The sequence below is a fragment of the Haliotis asinina genome, chromosome 12, assembly GCF_037392515.1.
Source record: "Haliotis asinina isolate JCU_RB_2024 chromosome 12, JCU_Hal_asi_v2, whole genome shotgun sequence".
Taxonomy (NCBI): domain Eukaryota; kingdom Metazoa; phylum Mollusca; class Gastropoda; order Lepetellida; family Haliotidae; genus Haliotis; species Haliotis asinina.
Window position 1 is genome coordinate 13,609,315 of NC_090291.1, and position 19,895 is coordinate 13,629,209.

Genomic DNA, 19,895 nt, shown 5'->3' on the forward strand with positions numbered 1-19,895 from the left:
TATCAGTCACTAGTTTGTGTGGTCTAGGGCTGAAATCTGCTGGCAGTATATAGTTGTCCCCATGTGTCAAACAATGAAGCTGATTAAGTTCTGAGCCACCTTGAGCAATATTCCAGCAAAATCACCATGGTGGACTCCAGGAATGGGTCTCACACATTATGCCAATGTGGGGACTCAAACTTAGATCTTCAGCAAGATGAGCAAACTCTTGAACCACTTACCCACCCCCTAACCCACGAGACCCATGAAGGTCCCTGGGTGGAATAGGCCTTCAGCAACCCATGCTTGCCATGAAAGGCAACTGTGCTTGTCGCAAGAGGCGACTAACGGGATTGGGTGGTCAGGCTCGCTGACTTGGTTGACACATGTCATCGGTTCCCAATTGCGCAGATCGTTGCTCATACTGTTGATCACTGGATTGTCTGGTCCAGACTCGATTATTTACAGACCACCACAATATAGCTGAAATATTGCCAAGGGTGGCATAAAACTAAACTCACTCACTCACTCCTAACCCACGATCAAAAGGATCAAAAGAAAACAAAAATCTTCAACACCAGTTTACATTTTATTACTTGTTCATTCTCTCGATGGCAGCAATAATGCATTCTGCCTTCAACAGGGACATACAGCTATCATTATGACGGGCTGGATTACAAACGATGAACACAACAAAACCACACTACAGAACACCACACAGGTACACAACAGAACACTATCACAAGACAAAAGAAAACGTGGTTGGTAACTTAACAATCCATGGTGTAGATGGGAGGGAACATCCTCATTCATCAGGGTATTACATCTGTGTTATAATAAACATTTGAGATTATCCCCATAGCTTCTTCAAGGGAGAGGGTAGGGTTTTATGCTGATTTAGCAATATTCCATCCAACAATTAAAACGTGTATCACACATTATATCCATGGGGAATCTAACCGAGGTTTAGACATGTAAATGCTTTAACCTCTCACCTACCCTTCAACTCAAGGGGCAAATTTACTCCTGTATCTTACTAATAAGAAAACTACTTGCTTGTGAGGGTAATTTAGTGGATGGCTAAAAGTAACTCGACTTAAATGACAAAGTCTTGGTAGTTGAAATGGGAGAGTGGTCTTTATTAAAATATAATAGCGATTTATTACCCTGCATAAAAGAGGATGGGTCAGAGGTTGGTGATATGGTTAGCAGTGATCAAGCATTTGTGGTTGCTGCTTGGGGAACTAACAAATAATTTGGGTATTTGTCAAAGCCCACTTCCTTCGTTAGGATGTTAGCGTGATTTTCTGTTAACACCAACAGAGGACATGGAAACTCATTTGAAGCCCCTTTGAACACTCATTTGAACATTATAATCTTATTGCTAAAATGACCGGTTTAATAATACATATTACAGCTAACAGCTCATGTGCATTCCTTGAAAAATCAACTCTGGTATGCATCAGGGTACCCATGTGCAAAGCGATCTTAGCGATAAGTTGACTGTAACTCCCATACCTTGCCATAGACATAAGGTAGTCTTAGTGCTAAGTTGACTGTAACTCCCATACCTTGCCATAGACATAAGGTAGTCTTAGCGTTAAGATTGTTTTGTACAACTGCACCCTGCTCTTCAACTGAACAGAACTTGCTGTGAAGACAGGATTCAGGCACAAGGGGTGGAAGAAACCATTTGATTTCAGTTCAGGATCTGAATCTTTTGAGAAAACTTTGTTCAGCTACGTGCTCTGGCTTAAACATGAAGCAGTGTGGTTGACATTTGATAAACCTCTTGGACATTATAAAAGAAAGAATTGACATTCTCCTTGCTTCAAAAAGCATCCCTGACCTACACAACTCGGATATGATGATATCTGTCAGGTGACCACCAGATCCTGTTAGTTGCCTGTTATGACAAGCATGGGTTCGTGAAGAACAGTTCTATCCTGGAATTGGGGGAACTTCTACACTGACTATTACAGCTAATTGATTTGCCATCAAACTGTAAAACTATTTCCAACTAATGTAACTGGGATAAACCATCAGGTGTTGACCGTGACGTCAGTTGCCACTGTTAAGTGTATTCAGGAGAAATCAGTGGGTAGATGGCAGTGGTTGTCTCCTGGTTGTATACTGAAGGAAACAAATAAGGGAACAAAACACACCACAGTGTTACTTGATACTGTGAAAAAAATAACAGAATATTAGAACTTAGTGTTCCCTTATTTGTTTTCTTCAGTATATGTCAGTTATAAGGGACAAAATAATAACACTTCTCGCTGAACAGTTAAAATGCATCCAATAAATAGTTCTGTTTTTCACTGCTGGTAATTCTACACCATTTTCAAGGAACTGATAATAATCAAAGTCTCATCTCTGTTTCATGTGCGAGATTTACCGATATCTCGAGATCAGTACCACTAGAGTGTACCGGTCCATATAGTCCCTTGATATGTTGTAGGCTGTTATTAAATTGGTCGGAAGAAGTTCCCTGAGTTGGATATTATATTCAAATCGGTTTAGTACAGCTGAGTGATTCTAATGTGAATGAGTGTTAATCTGTTACCATGGTGTTTGCTAATTCTAAACTTGACTAGCTGTTAGTAAGTGGTGATTTTAGTGCAACTGATATGTTTCTTTTATAAAAATTGTAATCAAAATATTTTCTCAGCAGATTAAATCAAGTAACATGGTACTTTTCATCTGAAAATTTGAACACTGTGTGTACATTTCTGAAAAAATATAAATGTAAACATATTCCGATAAAATAACGGCTTAAACCTGTATATAACCTGCTATGAGTGACTTTGGTGGTTTGGGGGTGGGAAAGGGGGAGAGGGGAAGATGCAAGAGCGAGTTGAGTTTTATGCTGGCTATACCCCAGTTTAAGTCATACTCAGTTGTGTCAGTCATACTCAATCATGTCAGTCATGTCAGCTTGTGTCAGAGGTAAACCTGAAGTGATGCAAGTTGTAAACCACGGTCATGAGACCACTTGGGCATGTTCAGTCACACATCATCTTATTAGCCAAATATGATATATCATCAAAAATCATATGTCACTAGCCAAATATGGCATACCATCAGCTAAACATGATATATCAGCCAAACATGGTATATCATCAGCCAAACATGGTATATCATCAGCTAAACATGATATATCAACATGGGGTATTGTGACTCAAACATTATATATCGTCAGCCAAACACCATATCTTAGCCACAGGTTGAAGTCTCATCAGTCTAGCATGACAAACATCATCGGTCAAACATGACATTTTCTGCCAAACATTATATCATTAGCCAAATAGGACATACTTAAGCCAATACAGCCACTAGAGCCATATGGTTACAAAAACAAAACACAACCTACACCACAAGTGCAACTACCCAGTTACATTATAACTTCCGTAACTAGCATTGCATCACAGATGGTTGTATGCATAAATCTAGATGAAGTGTCCTTTTTGAGTTAATGATGGTTAGAACATGTACACACTGGTCAGACTTTCAGATGATTCTACAAGCTACCTGTACTTGGAAGACAAGGAAGTAACACACCTGAGACATCTGTCCTCATGTAGTGGAAGATACGACACCTTTCCTACAAAGCTGGGGCAAATATCAGAGTTTTGATTTTGATTTTGAATGACATGAAGTTTTATGTTCAGTCACATAATGGATTTATGCTTGAGCCACTGATCAAGTCTGATCACTATCAGTAAGTCACTAGTTTTGTATAAATGATACAATTATACATTTCATCAATACTGACAAAAATGATTTTTGAAAAAGAAAACATAGTTCATAGTTATACTGAACAGCAAAAGAAACGCTGGTTTTGAAGAAATGATATCTTGTAAAAGTAAACTTTAATATAGTTCTAAAAAAAACTAAACAAAAAAGTTGCATTTCTTTTGCTGTTCAGTATATGTAAACTACAATATAAAACGTTATATGTTAAGTAACGTGATGTAGCTTTGCCCCTCCTGGCTGGTGTATTTTCACAATCCTCTTCATTCCGCATGCAGCTGGAGAAACGGCTGTGAAACGTGTGTGTAATGTCTGTGTCAGCTCTTGTTTTGGAGATCTCCAGTGGAACATTAAATATGGAACTCAGCTTATGGATTTCACCAATGTGACTTAATAATTGTCCATTTTTCCCACTGCAGATCTCTGAATCCAAACTGGATAAACATGGATCATATCTCTGACTTATCAGACACTTCTCTCATTCATCAAACAACTGAATTTCAAACACTCTAGTCATTTGACATTTTAAAATTAATTTAAAGGAACACAGCCACACATGAATGAACCTGTAATAGGAAACAATGCCAGCACATAAAATAGCCATATTTACATTTGTCGTAACTTCCAAAATTTAATGTATGGAAGTGTAGTTGCACAAGAGACATACCTTGAACATGTCCTACATCACCTTTAGACATTCTTCATCATACAAATAAATAATTCACTGATAATGCACCTGGACAAACATCAAGCGCTAACTGTACATTTCCAAACAAGGCAGCCATCTTGAAAAATCTGATCATGCATGAAGTTAACTGACTTACCTGACTGAAATGAATACATCCATACCGATTGTATCATGGTAGTTACATTATCTCAAACCCTAATGCATAAAATTAATGTCAAATGTAGATAGATCCACAAGATACCCATGGGGCACATGAAAAAAGCAGTGCTGCTTAACTTTTGTCCAAGTGGATAACTTTATTGATACCCAGCAACTCCACACACAACTATTTGTTTAAAGTATCAATCTCATTAAGATCAGATCCGTTACCATTGTGATGGCTATGTTCAGTTTGATTCACATGGACATTCCAAAATGGTGACACCTCTAAAACAGGCTCTAATTAGAAAAGAAATACACTCTTTCAAACAGAACTATAATATCTTTCTTAAATCTCTTAGAACACTGATCAAGTCTTGATGAACTATCCATTTCATCTCTGAAGAGGCAAAGTAAAAAAAAGGGACGCCACCCCAAAAATAAACACAAACTGAAAATTTACTTGTCACAGAAAATTATTCTTCTTACATTCACATGAAAACATATTTTTATAAACTGCATGTGTTTGTAAAATGACCCCCAAAATAACCTTACATGAACATCCCAGATCACTACCTCTGAAGATGAAATGTTGGGTCCCAAAATACCAAACCAAGACAACACAAAAGCAAAACACATAATGCTAAACAAATAGTATGAAACACAACGATCTGAACAATAAATTCATTGATTGACTAGTGGAGTAAATACGTATAACATGGTAATATATATCTTTACACTGTATCACCCATGTTGTTACAAAATACTGACTATCAAAATGGCGATATCAGTTACAAGGGAGATAACTGTGCTGAAATGTGCAGTCTTTGAAATTTATCATCCTTTCAGCCGTTTCAAAAGTTAGTATGTCTTTCCATTCAACTTATGTGAGTTCAATGAGTCAATATTTTCTGAAATCCATAATGATCTTTATCAAACGTTATTCATTTATATAATCTCTTACTGACCCAAACCTGTGGTACTTAGAAACCAGGAGTCCCTGAATCCATCATTTTTCCAACTGCCTAGCTTCCCTCCAGTGCTGAAATCAACCCTTGAACAAGCCTAAATTAACATAAATTTTCTAAAAATACTGACACATCTGGAAATGACCATGTTCACCACCTTATCAGACTGGTATCCAATGAATACACACAGAAAAGATATACCAACTTTTGACATTGTTCTTACAAGGGAACATGAAACAAAGATAGAATTTCTGTCTGAAGTTAAGAATGGTATATTTGTCCAACATGGGTGATACGCATTGATTCTGATATCCAGTATCACGAGACCAGTTGACAAGAGTTGGAATCATTGGCCAGCAGAGATATTTCTTGGAGCGAGGATTTCTTTCATGAATCAGTGGATGCAGTAATGACCACCTATTCGTGAAACTGACAGCAGGACACTCTGTTTGAAACACACAATATTTGACAGGATCTTGTCAACCCTTAACACTGCCTGCTTTGATAACATACTTCTCATAACTTGAATGGCGGGCATATGCATTCACATTTACAGTGTGCACATCTTTTTCAAATTAATGCCAGCATAACTGCACAAAATTACTGAAGTATGTTCTTAGATCTGTTTGAATGGCATTTCAGAAGTTGATGAATAATAAGAAATGTACAGTACTTTATGGATAACTATTTCTTTGATATATTATGATGTGACATTTCAGAATAGATTTTTACACCACTTTCAAGCAGGAATCTACACCGAAATGTCATATCATAATAAACAACGTGGTTGTCTATAGAGTATTGTACATTTCTCAAGTTCTTAGAGCAAGCAATGTTTTATGCCACTTTTAGTAATATTCCAACAATATCAAGACTGGGGCACCAGAAATGGGCTTCACACATTGTACCCATGTGGGAAATTGAACCAGGGTCTTCGGTATGACGAGCAAATGCCTTCACCACAAGACGAACCCACTATCCCTTGAGTTCTTAGAAACAGAAAAATGCAACAACTAATACAGAATTTTCCTGAGACATTGTAAAGTGCTCAGAACTCTGCAGCCAAGATTTATCCCTGCTCTAGTGGTCATCGGTTCAGGTGATGCTGTTTTCCTCACTACAATACATTGTATAACCAACACAATATAATAAATACCTGAATACATACAGTGAGACTTACAACAATCACATGCTACATGTAGTTCAGCACCATATTTGGACTTGATTGATTTAAGCATATATAAGCCTCCAAAATACATGATAGTTCCATATTATTTCATATACAATAGTATATATAGGTCTACCATAACAACAGCTGCTACTGAGTGTACTGGCTACAGTCAGATATGTAACAGATGTGCATAACAGAAACAAGTATGTATTATCATTGTTATGATGTTTGAGATCTATCGATCACTATACTAAAATTAAATATTTGAGTAAATACTGAACTTTCTATTTTAAGAAATTCATTTAATGTTCACAATGCACAAATAATTTAAATAATTTCTACTTGAAAAAATTCACAGCATAAACAGAAAGCAAACTTATTTACATTTTGGGTGTAGTCACGACTACAGAATATAACAAACACACCCAACACAAGCCTTGTAATAACACATCTGAGTGAGAGAGTTCTGTTTTACGCCGGTTTTAGCAATATTCCAGCAATATCACGGCTGGGGACACCAGAAACGGGCTTCACACACAACACATTTGAAAACTGCTCACATGAAGTGCATGTTTAATAACAGCAAACACTGGCAGAGGTTTTTCACAAACAACTTTTTTTCAAAACCCAAATGGACCTCTAAATTAAAGAGGAATTTCACATTACAAGAAGAAGCTTGTATAACGAAAAGCATAATATATCGATATACTTTTCTAGTCATATAAACATTAGCGTCACTTTCACACTCTAAACAAAAAAAGCTATTTGGTCTTTGTAGTGATACACACATAAAGTTCAAATCAAATTTTGCAAAATTGAAAAAAAAATATTAAACACATGCTATAAAACAAGAAACACTAAATATTCTATGTGTATATTTATGTGTAATATTTTGCATACTTTCATTTGAGAAAAATAAATAGAGACATCACTCATGCTGAAGCAGATAGGCTCCCGCATAACTGGTATTTCATTCAATGCAATGCCAATTTTACCATAGCAACTAAACAGTCCTTTATCACTAAATACAAACTAGATGCATGCTTTGCCCTTGAGATGAAGTTCTGCCATTTCAGGGACAAGACAAAACACTACCTCGTGTCTCTGCTAATCGTCAACACTTCATGAGTGTCCTCACTGAGGTCGACTTTCACCTGTGAACATGACCACTATGCACATGTAATTATAGTCAGACACCGAAATGATACACTACTTTCCGATTTCAAATAAAATATCATTTGGCAGACAGTTCACTGTACTAGGGAATCAATCGTGTCCCTTCAGTGTAACTATCAAACGCTTTAACCATGAGGCTATCGACCAACTACATGTCACAGTGAACATATTCATGGTGATGGCAGAATGTACAAACTCATGAAGTATTGTAGATGTTAAGAAACAAGACACACACATCAGAACACAAGCAGGATACGATAAGGCATAGGAATATTCTTTGGTGAGCAAAAACTCTCATGGATCTTGAAGCACAATCTGGTAACTTGTTAAAGCTTCAGATAACAGGGAATAATACCATTTCAATGACAAAAATAGCATTTCTAGAGGAAACATTTTGTTTAGAATTGGCACTAAGAATAAAGCAAAAACAACCTTTGTTCTCTTATATTACCTGCTTCAATGAAAATGTCTGCAGACCAATTCAGTCTTCAACTTTCTTGAAACTAAATACGTGTTTGTATTTCTACATAAAAGGGTGCTCATCTATATTTATTCGAAGTTGGTAAAGTGTTCATTTCAAAACTGTCAGCATAATATTCATATTAGGGTTTGGTCTATATGAGGTAAAATTCTTTTGAATACAATCTAGTACCAGTAATATTTCACATGCTGATTTCCTGATGGAGTGAGAAACATTGTGTTCCTCACAATGAATACAACATCCATAAATTCTCAGCTTTATGGGTATCATTTCTGAATGCCATTCAAAGGCATCATGCTGATTTTGTTTCTAAGATGCTGCTATGGCCTTTATGCAAGACATTTTGAACATGCTTACTACTCCACTTTGTTTTTTCATGCCAATTTGCCAATTTCTTAAAATACACCTCTATATAAAACAAAGAAATAAGTTGACATTTGAACGTATTCTCTCGACTTGGCAATTAAAATGCAAATAAATATGTTCTGATTTTCATAATCAATCATGTTGACAAATCGCTGTCAAATTAGATCTCTTTCCAAAATTTACTACAAACAAAAAATATAAATATATTTGATAAAGTCATAAATTACCATCACAACCAAAAGTTAATTAGAAAGAACATAAATACTGCACGATTTTGTCTGTTCTAGGACAGGATAAGCCAATCCCATTAACATCAAACGTTTTTCTCCAATAAGAGGGAAATAAAACCTGGGTCTCTCCATGACTTTTAAATGCTTTAACCACTAGACAATCGACCATGTCTCCTCTTGCAGAGGGGCATAATATCTGAGCATAAAAGGTCCGATTTTAATAAGATTTGTATCAAAAGGTCTAAGGAGAGAGGTAAGTGCGGATCAAAATGAAATATTATGCACATACAAATGAAGAATGCAGCTATCATTTTCAGAATAATATCTGAACATGGAATCTGTCATGAACACTACAGGCAGGCAGGTAGGTAACGACAGCAGACACATCACACTCGACACTTTCATAAACAAAACATACTTAACAAGCATGCAAATTGTAAAGACAATAACAGCCATGAAAATCTTTAAGTTCTTTTGAAAAATGGTGCTTAATTAAAAGAAATATTATGTAAACATGAAAAATTTGGACCTGTGGATTTGTATAATATGAAAGATCTCTGGGTTGATTGTTTTTTTTTCGATGAAATTAAGCAGCAGTTGCTAAAAACATAAGCCATTGCTAAGGTTTAAGGTAAAACTGAAGACAAACAATAGGCCAGAAATACTTATTTGTATATTCTTCTGCCAAAAAAAACATAAAAGCATTGATGAATAAATGCTAAGAATACAGTCTTGGTTTTGAGAAAATTCTAAAAAAAATCAACCTTTTCCCTTAGAGAAAATATATATGGATCAACATTAGTTCAAATTCATCCCTCACATGAGTTTTTCGTTACAAATAAAAGGAAGTTTGGGAATACATAAACAAAAAGTACAATTAAACTCTAAATAACAAAACCCTGTTATCGGGGAAAAAGTCATTTGTTTCGATTCACCTGTTTCCTCTCACAAATAATATCACCTGGGTAAGAACAAAAATACCATGATATTAAAATATCTTGTAAAATGATTTCAGTAAGATCATTCTGATGGAGGAGGATTTAGATCCTATTACATTCCTGTACACAGTCACAGAAGACATGTTGTGTACTGCAGGGTTGTTCATTTTCTCCTATTGATTTTATGATGAGACACTTATTATGCAATGAGACCCAGTCTGGCAACCTTGGATGACAAGAATGTATGAAGAACAAACACCATTGGCTTTGGACATGTATTCAAATCCAGTTCCTGGAACAAGAAACACAAAATGGTTGTTAGTCAAAATATGAGTGAGTGAGTGAGTGTATTTACTTTTAAGCTACTTTTAGCCATATCACAGGTTCAGAAATGGACTTCACACACTGAATTGAACCTTGGGCTTTGGCTGATAGTGAACACTTTAACCACTTAGGTTTAGGTTTATGCCACATTCAGCAATATTCCACCTTTATGATGGCGGTCTGTAAATAATTGAGTCTGGACCAGACAATCCAGTGATCAACAACATGAGCATCGATCTGCGCAACTGCGAACCGATGACATGTGTCCACCAAGTCAGCGAGCCTGACCACCCAATACTGTTAGTCACCTCTTATGACAAGTCGCCTTTTGTGGCAAGTATGGGTTGCTGAAGGCCTATTCTACCCTGGGACCTTCACGGGTCAAACCCAAAGAAGGTTTACCAAAGAAGTAAAACCTGTTAGCATACATGATTCTTCATTTTGTACAAATAACACAATGAAGACAAAGTTTTAACGTTCACCCTCAACACAACTAGGGCAGCAATGATTTTCCCAGACCTTTATTCCATTTGATTTTTTATACTGGACCCTGGATTTTTTATTTGATTTTCCATACAAACAAAAACATCAGATTTCTTTTAACTCTAAGAGTCATCTGTTTTAGCATGAAATCCAAGTTGGTGATGTCTGCCACCAACAATTCATACTGGGTAGTTAGCCAAGCTTCAACCAATGACCTTTTGCCTTATTTCAATGCTTGAGTTGGGAGTTAAAATAATGTTCTGGCTGTGTGGAAATAACTTAAATCAGTATTCAAATATCCAATGACTATAGTGATAATGGTTATCGAAAATCAAAACTAAGGAGTCAGACTTGACTTTAGATGAATCAAATTATTCATGGTGACCTGTTCTCCATCTTCACCAAAGTCCAGCCACAGCAGTCGGTGTCCATCATCAGCTGACATCCTCAGTCTTTCAAATGGGTAGTTCCACAAGATGGTTGATTGGATTTCATCGCTTCCCTTGTCTTCTATCAATGTGAAGCCGGTGTCAAAGTTTAGGCACAACTTTGCTTTCTTTCCTTGCCATGTCACAGCTGAAATATCAATGAGGTGAGCTGAGGTGAGCTGAGGTGACCTGAGCTGTGGTGAGGAGGCAGGTCAAGATGAGGTTATGTGTGGCAAGGTGAGGTTATATGAGGTAAAACAAGGCTAAGTGAGGCAATTTGGGGTGAGGCAGGGTGAGATGAGTTAACATCGCACTCAAGACTATTTCACTCACATGACGTCATGAGTGTGTAAGTGTGGCTGGTTTTACTAGCCCTGACTTGAGCTAGTCTTATAGTGCTAGCTCACTGAGATACCATGTTGCAGTTAAGTATGAATACCCCACTCAGACACATTATGTAGACTCCCAGACAACCAGTCCTTATTGTACCTATTACTGCTGAACACCAGACAGTGACCAAGAAGTACCATATTTTAACGTTTTTTGACACAGCCAAAGATAAAACCCAGAATGGCTAGCTGAAATACTGTAACATTGCATTCAAGATGATTTTATGGGTATGTATATACTGCCACCTCTCTCTTTCTCAGACTTGAATATCTGATGCATGAGCAAGGAGAATGGGGAGATAACTCCAGCTTTCCTTTGGTGTTCTCTTGCAGCTGGATTCTGTAGAACATGCATCTGTGTACATCACTGTACAGCAATGTCCCACAGCCTCTCTTTCTGTGTTTATGAGTATGTGTGTGCGTGCGTGCATGCACATGCACATGCATCTACGCAAGGCAGTATTCCCAGCATTGCTTGTACTAGTCACATAGCTGGATACATCTTTTTGAGAATGTGGGGATGCACACTTTTGAGAGAGATGGACCGCACACTTCATTTTCACTTATTTGCAATGGTCGGTTAACAAACTTTCAGGATAAAAGGGGGTGCACACCCCTGCAGTCTCCCCCTACTCTGGATTCGCCTATGAGTCAGATAACCGATTCATCTCTGTACAGGGAACTGAGGCACCTTATCCAAAATGGCAACGGTCATCCTCCTTGGAAGATAGACACAACAAGACTAAAAAAGATACATCACAACTTCTTGACTGAACTTATGTGCAAAAAGAGACATCAAATTGGCACTACTCACGACAAGTCACATCCTTGACGAGTACCGCAGCTCCATGGGATCCCTGCACCAGAGCTCGGGACCAGAACGCCAAGTCTCGTTGTGTCTCTACACGGAAGATGTGTGTTTCCACACCATTCCTTGTCCCTGAACGGGTGCCAAACGTCAGGACATCATCCCCCGTGATGAGATTGCTCTGCCTCCCTGAGTGTACCAACCTGCAGGGTGAAAAGAGCTGACACATGTAACAAACCATTATACAAATCTGAAACTGATATCAAACCAGTTACTGAGTTCAGGAAAGACACATGTGGGTAGATGTTTGCGAGGGTGGGTGGGTGAGTGTGTGAGTGAATTAGAATTCAAGGTATTATTCAGCTATATCACGACTGTGGAGTGACTACGACGAAAAAATAATAAAAAGCTGGAGAAATATGTTACTTTGTTAAGTTGTAACCCAGAAAATACAATATTGTCAACTTAACCATGAATCCAGAGCTAACAATTTGAATCTGATCAAAATTTATCTATTTCACAAGAATTTTCCATAATTTGTTTCTCATCAAGAGTGAGTGAGTGAGTTGAGTTTTACGCCACATTCAGCAACAATCCACCTATATGGCGGCGACCAGTAAATAATCGAGTCTGAACCAGACAATCCAGTGATCAACAGCATAAACATCAAATGCGCAATTGGGAACCACTGATATGTGTCAACCAAGTCAGCGAGCCTGACCAACTGATCCCATTAGTCGCCTCTTACGACAAACACAGTCGCCTTTTATGGCAAGCATGGGTTGCTGAAGGCCTATTCTACCCCAGACCTTCATGGGTCATCACAACCAAGACGAGACATGAACAAAAGCCAGCAACTATTACTTCAACATTTCAATTATTCAATTTTTGTTCAGATTTTGTTTGATTCCTGGGTCCCAGTCCACAAAGCATTTGTAGTGCTATGAGATACCATACCAAGATAATAAACAACAGGATTGCGAATGATGTAGGGCTACGAGCACTTTATGGATCAGGCCCCTGGTGCCAAATGTTGCTAATCTGTTACACCATGGCCATGCAGTAAATACAATCTTTATGCCAGGACCCTTATACATTGTTCCTATCTAGTAGAACTACCAGTAGTATATCATGTACCTGGTTGCCAGGAGTGGGTGGCTCTGGAAGGGTGTGGCCCACTCTTCCTTGCTCCAGGGTGCAGTGTCATACAGTAGAAGATCCTTGTCTGTCAGAGCTATGAACACTGGCTTCCAGCTAGGGCTTCCCTGCTCATTTGTTAGCTGCAAACAACAGAACCAGAAGTCACCTAAGTGAGGGAGTTTCAGGACCCAAAGTTGAACTAATTTGGTCATCGTGCAACTGAAATTTCCAACTGCCAACATATTTTTGCAGACATCATTAGCTAAGACTGATTACTCAACATGGTGATTTGTTCTAACTAAATTGAAAATTATCCTCAGTGCTTTTCGTTACACTCCACTACTGAGTCTAACAAAACCTTGTTAGGTCGCGTCAGGTAACCTTTGAGATTGACGAATCAGAACACAGCTAACCAAATCGTGAAAGTGCACATAAATTTTGAAATTTTTATCTCGAAAAGGTTCGTACCCTAATTATTATGAATGCTATTTAGTGTACGCTCGCTTCTGGGTGATGCACACGGCGTACGTACAACCATGACAATGGTGAGTAAAGAGTCGCTGAAAATAGTGTTTTGGGCAATATTCAAGGATGTTATTTGCGGGAATATTACCTGTCAACAGAAACCCCAAAGCGTATATACTGCAGGTCAAATAACTGTGTTATATACAGATTTTTGTTTGTGGAGAGATCTGTGCCAGTGACCTGAATATTTTGAAAGTCCCTCTGATCCCTAAATAACAGCCACTGTCTGATTGGTTAAATGTACTTGACCGGACGTCCTGTGCTTAACTGGACGCTCATTGGTCGTTCAAAGGTTACCTGACACGGCCTTCTACTAGGTTTTGTTAGACTCAGCAGTGGAGCGTAACGAAATACACTGACACTAAGTTTACTTAGACTGTCAGCCCAGAAACTTTAAGGCTAAACTGGAGCCATGATATGGTCCAGTAGATAAAGAAGTGCAGAGATTGCTGCCACCTACTTACATTACAAAACAGGCCGATGATGACAGAATATTGTTTTCAAATTGAAATCTGCCAAGTTATTATTCTGCTCGCAATTTTGAACACTGGAAAGTCACTAAATATTTGGGATTTATCAATGTCATAAAATGATATCCTGATTTTCAATCTGGAGTATGACAATGTGAATGACAGATACCCTTCCAAAAAGTTCTTAAACAGAGTCAGTCACATGACATTTCCCGTCTAGCACATACATCAAGGGACAAAAACATACTTAACTATCAACATCACAGGTTTTTTTTGGCTTTTTGTCATTATATAAAAATATTCAGAGCATGTAGCAGTACAGAAGGAATTGGATACAGACTGGGAAATCAGATCTGCCTTTGCACATACAGCTTTAATGCCTAAAATCATCAGGTTTGACTGAAGAAAATTCTGTTGATGCATTTATCACCTTGTTGGTCGCCACAAAAGACACTGTATTAATATACTTGCAACACCTTTAAAAAAAGAACAGCGTCTCACGCAATGGAACCCTCTGGGGTTGACAGCTATGCAATCTATGACATTGTCAGTGTTTCAAACCTTAAAGTAAGATGTATGTGTATGTAAAATAAGAAGTCAATTGCAGTATCATCACCTGTTCAGAGAGCCATCCCATGTGCATTATCTCCCCTTGGTTTGGTGCTGAAATGGTGATCTGGTTTGCCTCTGCTATGGCTTGCTGGGTCAGCATAGTAACATTCGAATGAATTGCATTAAACCAGTCACTGGCAGTGAGAGGGTCTGAAAATCGGAGAATGCAGGAACTTTTCCCATCTGGTGAATGCAGTTCCAGAACTTTTTGTTCGAGGTCAGATATACTGAGGTTCCGGCAGAGGTAGCACATTTTCAGTGGTATAGTTTTTGTTTCAGACCAGCTGGATGTTTTCACGGTTTCTTTGGGAGGATCTGGGTGCGACCCCCATCCAAGTTCATTCAGAGGAGATGATTTCTTGAAATATGGAGTAACTTCTCTTAAATATTTCACTGAAATAAAATGGATGAAATCATACATGGCACACAGGCTGAAGTTTACAAAAAGACCCTTCATCATATATATAATTTATAGGCTTACTTCTCTGGTGTTTGTTATCAACCTATGAACTATTATGACAAAGTCTGTGCTAAACAGACAGTATTGTGCCATAAGTTCATGCATACTTGAGGTATCGTAAGTTCAACATGGGAAAATTGTGATCTGTTGGATTTTGAGCCCTGAAATGAGGTGATGTGAAATTTGTCACACCAACTGAGGAAGTCATCAGCTATCAATACTATGTGCTTTGCTGTCATCTGATAATAGTCTCTCTACTTCAGCTACAGATATCATGAGGGTCCAGAAAATGTATTGTTGTTGGACAAAAGAGAAATTATCATAGACCTGCACTTGAATGGCGAATCCTGACCAGAGGTAAGTTTTCTGCTGTATCTACCCAAGTGAATGGTGTTACTCATTGCCATAAAAAGATGGGGTGTGTGGAATACATACAAACTGATAGACTGAGGATTATGAGCAGCTTGGAGTCAGCTAAAGTTTAAATCAAAACTTTCTATTGTTTCCAGATGGACTGCTCAGTGTAACTGTTTGCAGTCAGAATTAGAACAATCAACAGAAAAAGATGGGCTTTGTCATGCTAACTGAAACTGACATCACCAATGCTCAAATTCTAGGACAAGACAGTGTTTAGTTTCATGATTAATCTAAGATGGAACTGCAGAAAATGGAACTGACAACTGTACTTATATCGAGTGAGTTTAGTTTTACACCACACAGCAAATATTCCAGCTATATCAGTGTATATGGCACTGGTCAGTCAATAATCGAGCCAGGAGCTGACAATCCAGTGATCTACAGCATGGGCACTTATCTGTGCAAATGGGTTCCAATGACGTGTCAACCAAGTCATCAGGGCTGACCACTCGATCCTGTTAGCCGCTCCTTACGATAAGCATGGGTTACTAAAGATCAATATCCTGACCTGGGGCCCGTTTCACGAAACTCTCGCAAGCCTAAGATCTCGTAAGTTTTCTCGTAGCCATTGTGCCTCCTATGTTGTAACACAGGAGTTACGGATACTACGAGAAAAGTCACGAGATCTTAGGCTTACGACAGTTTCGTGAAACGGGGCCCTGGACCTTGGAGAGGTTGGGCAAGAATGGTATCCAGTGTTATGTTCAACGTTTGAAAGTACAATCCTTTTCTTTTTCAAAATGACATTGCTCCCTTTCAAGAGCCAAGTATGTGCTAGATTTTAACAATAAGTTCATATCATCAATATTCTGTAAGGAGAGATACATGACGTATCAGAATCTTTGACAGTTGGAAGTCAAAAATGTATGTTGGAACATTCCTCACAAGATTTTTGGAGCCTGATACACTTCAAAGGCCACATGACTAAATGTTACTTATTGTTCATTCCCTTCCCACAGAGGTTACTTGTCATATCTTCCTACAAACCTTTATTCTATAACTTCTAATATAGCCCTTTAATGGTACGTGTGTTCAGTGACGTTTCAAAAGTGATCATTTGCAACACCTTGGTAATTCCCATATGCTTGAGAAAACTAGAACCTGTGCCCCAGTACAATGTGCAAATGTTTCATCTTGGCAGAACTCAGCCATGTAATGTTGGATCAATGGCAGCCCCATAGCCCTCTTTGACAACAAACAAGCTGGCCACTAGATGTGTTGTGTGTCACATCTACATATGTCCATGTGACTTCCATGCTGGGAGATATATGGGATTGAATCAATGTTGATAAAATAATAATGGATCTTTTGAGAATGCATCACCACATGTATTTCATTCAAAGCAAAGATGTTTTGTTTTACCCCTTGTTAGGTGACTGGAGTATGACATGAAAATTTCAGATTTGCAATTTTCAATTAGAAGTGTGTGATATGACCCTGAAAACCCTGACCATGCTCAGATGTAAGAAAAGTATTGGAAAAAAATGGTCTAGAGTGATTTATTGACCTGCCCGAAAAACATCAAGATTCCTGACACCCCATGCACGTGTAGGAGGCCAAGAGAATGGGAGATGCCACAATAAGTCAGTGGCGGACGACCTTGCTTTTTATTGAGCTCAAGAGTGGTAATACAGCTGATGGACAAGCAGCTGACAGGTGCAGATGTTACAGGGGGAATCTTTTCATTCAAAAACAACAAGCATTCATACAATAAGAACTGTTTACATTATTTTTTTAGTGGAGTACTGCGAGAATAGGAAGCACCAGTATTCTTTAAAGTGCTATTTACCCAATAAGGACAAGAAACTCTGTGTAAAAGTACTCAACTCTTTAAACTAGTGGGAGTATACATAATGCTAATTACTCCTCAAAAAGTGCAATTACTCATACATAAACAGACATGGGAGTAAATACCCAATTGCTTGATAAATTATCTGGAGCTCTGGAACCGTGAAATATGGTTGTATTAGACGTTCACAGAAAGATATGACAAGTATCCTCCGGGGGAAGAGAATGCTTATGGTTAGACAGGTCAGGTTCATATTTTTACTCTGCAGGAAAAAAATGTAATAAATTACACATCTGGGTTCCTGACATCACCTAGATGCCCATTAAACACATGGTAAAGAACTGTATGTAGAGCACACCCAAAGGTCTTTTCAACAATCATTTTGGTTAAAAGTTACTGTGAAACGTGGCTGTGCACAGTTTTATATTCTTATCTGACATTCACTTGCCGCTAGTACATACATAACTCTGGAAACACGAAAGGACGAGAAATAGCTAAAGATTTCGCAGCTCGACTAAAGGACAAATGTTGATATTTCGTCGACACTTAAAGGGCAGATAATCCTCCTAAGACTTAACCTTGTAAACATCACTGCACGAATTACGAACCCCGGCAAACATCGTACATCAAACACGAAAAATGCCACACTATCGCGCAGTATCGGCGAAGTTAGACGCTGAAGCTACAAAAATAAAATGTATCCAAACCTTCCATTTCTACTATTTTGCCGGCTCGTTTCAAAGCCCTGACAGCTTCGTCATGGGTTGCCTCCTTCAAGTCTTCCCCGTTCACAGACAGAATGGCGTCCCCAACATAGAGTTTCTCCGTTTTGTCGGCTGCCATTCCTTTGAAAATCTTGCTAATTAGAATTGGCATTTTGTTCTCTTTTCCGCCCTTGATGCTGATTCCTAATCCATTCGTTTCTTCTTTAATGACTTTCACAAATCGCTTCTGACCGGCGATAGACTCGGGCATTTCGGGGCTGCCATTTGCAAGACCCTGGCGGCTGTCGGGCGCACCATTGATTGCACCCGCTTGTTCGGGATTTTCTGTAAGTGTTAGGGTTAATGACTCTTCATTTAGAGTCACATCCACCCCACACCACTGTTGTCTTATGTAGACTTCGAAAGTTCCCGATCTGGCTATTCCAGCCGCCATCTTGACCTCCCTGTCTACACAGATCACGTGACCGGGGAGCAATCAGTGCTTGAAGTTACGTTAGCAGGTGCGTGGCTCAAGAGTAACGGTGCTTTTCCGTAATTGCATTTGGCAATATATTACCACAACATCTGCGAGCAATGTAAACATTCCGCACTCTCTCACTCCCCACGTCTGCTATTGTGAGCTGTACTGTTATGTACTGATCTTTACGTAATACTCTCCCTGCACGTATACATGTACCACAATAATTTAATCACACTCACAAAAAAAACAGAATATTATCAACGTAAAGGTAATAATGATGCTAATAATTGTTTAGGCATATAGGTATTTGAGATAGGCATATAGGTACTTGAGATATAATTAATCCCCAGTTATAATTATTAAGATTATATGCATCTTGGTTATGGTTAACAATCATATCTATGTGTAGATATCAAGTTAAGCTGGAAGCTTTGCATGGCAATTATGGTATAATATTGTTCTAAAGGTATACGAAATGTGATACACTTTAGTAATTTTGTTTGTTTGTTATTGTTGTCTTTGTTTTCCTTTGTTTTTATTTAGGGGCGTGTGGGGTGTGGTTCGATTGGGGTGTTTTAGCCCCAAAAGCGCCTCTGAAGTTTGCTTTCAGACTTCGGGAAGTGTATGTTGATATCCTACAGATTGTAAACATACCCGTTCGAGGTAAGACTCTTTGCCATTTTATAGAAACGCGTGTATATCAATTTCAGGTTTATTTAGAATGTATATTTAATAGTGGGTGCACACATTTCAATGCTCAAGGACAACATTGAAGCACTCGTGACTGTCATCTAGTATCTGAGAAAGTCAACAAGGCAATAAGTGTACAAAGGCTGTGTCGTGAGTGTAGGTGTGTTATCTTCTCTGTCTGTGCTGCATGTCAAGACCGGCCAGAAAGGGGTTATCATATCTCTCCGCGCTCGCCACGTGACTGTTGGCAAGCCATGTCGACTTGAGAGGCTGGTAACTGATTTCCA

General features: G+C 38.4%; 2 protein-coding genes across 2 annotated transcripts in view; both read right to left on the minus strand.

The window, feature by feature from the left end:
* Positions 1–19,895, minus strand: part of LOC137259047 (DNA replication licensing factor mcm4-A-like) — a 305,374-nt gene that overhangs the window by 27,548 nt on the left and 257,931 nt on the right. The gene's annotated exons all lie outside the window — the stretch shown is intronic.
* On the minus strand, positions 9,520–18,911 carry LOC137258350 (beta-1-syntrophin-like). The gene is made up of 6 exons (XM_067796000.1): positions 18,441–18,911; positions 15,072–15,460; positions 13,458–13,600; positions 12,327–12,523; positions 11,081–11,271; positions 9,520–10,180 (listed from the first exon to the last, which is right to left on the minus strand). The coding sequence occupies exons 1-6, from the start codon at positions 18,889–18,891 to the stop codon at positions 10,088–10,090; spliced, it is 1,464 nt and encodes a 487-aa protein (XP_067652101.1). The 5' UTR covers positions 18,892–18,911; the 3' UTR covers positions 9,520–10,087.

Excerpts from the sequence above, each read along its gene's own strand:
- LOC137258350 (XM_067796000.1), bottom strand. The coding sequence starts at position 18,891 with ATGGCGGCTGGAATAGCCAGATCGGGAACTTTCGAAGTCTACATAAGA. Across the intron at positions 13,601-15,071 it reads TGGGATGGCTCTCTGAACAG|CTAACAAATGAGCAGGGAAG; the intron begins GTGATGATACTG and ends TGTTGTTTGCAG. Across the intron at positions 12,524-13,457 it reads CACCCACTCCTGGCAACCAG|GTTGGTACACTCAGGGAGGC; the intron begins GTACATGATATA and ends TTCACCCTGCAG.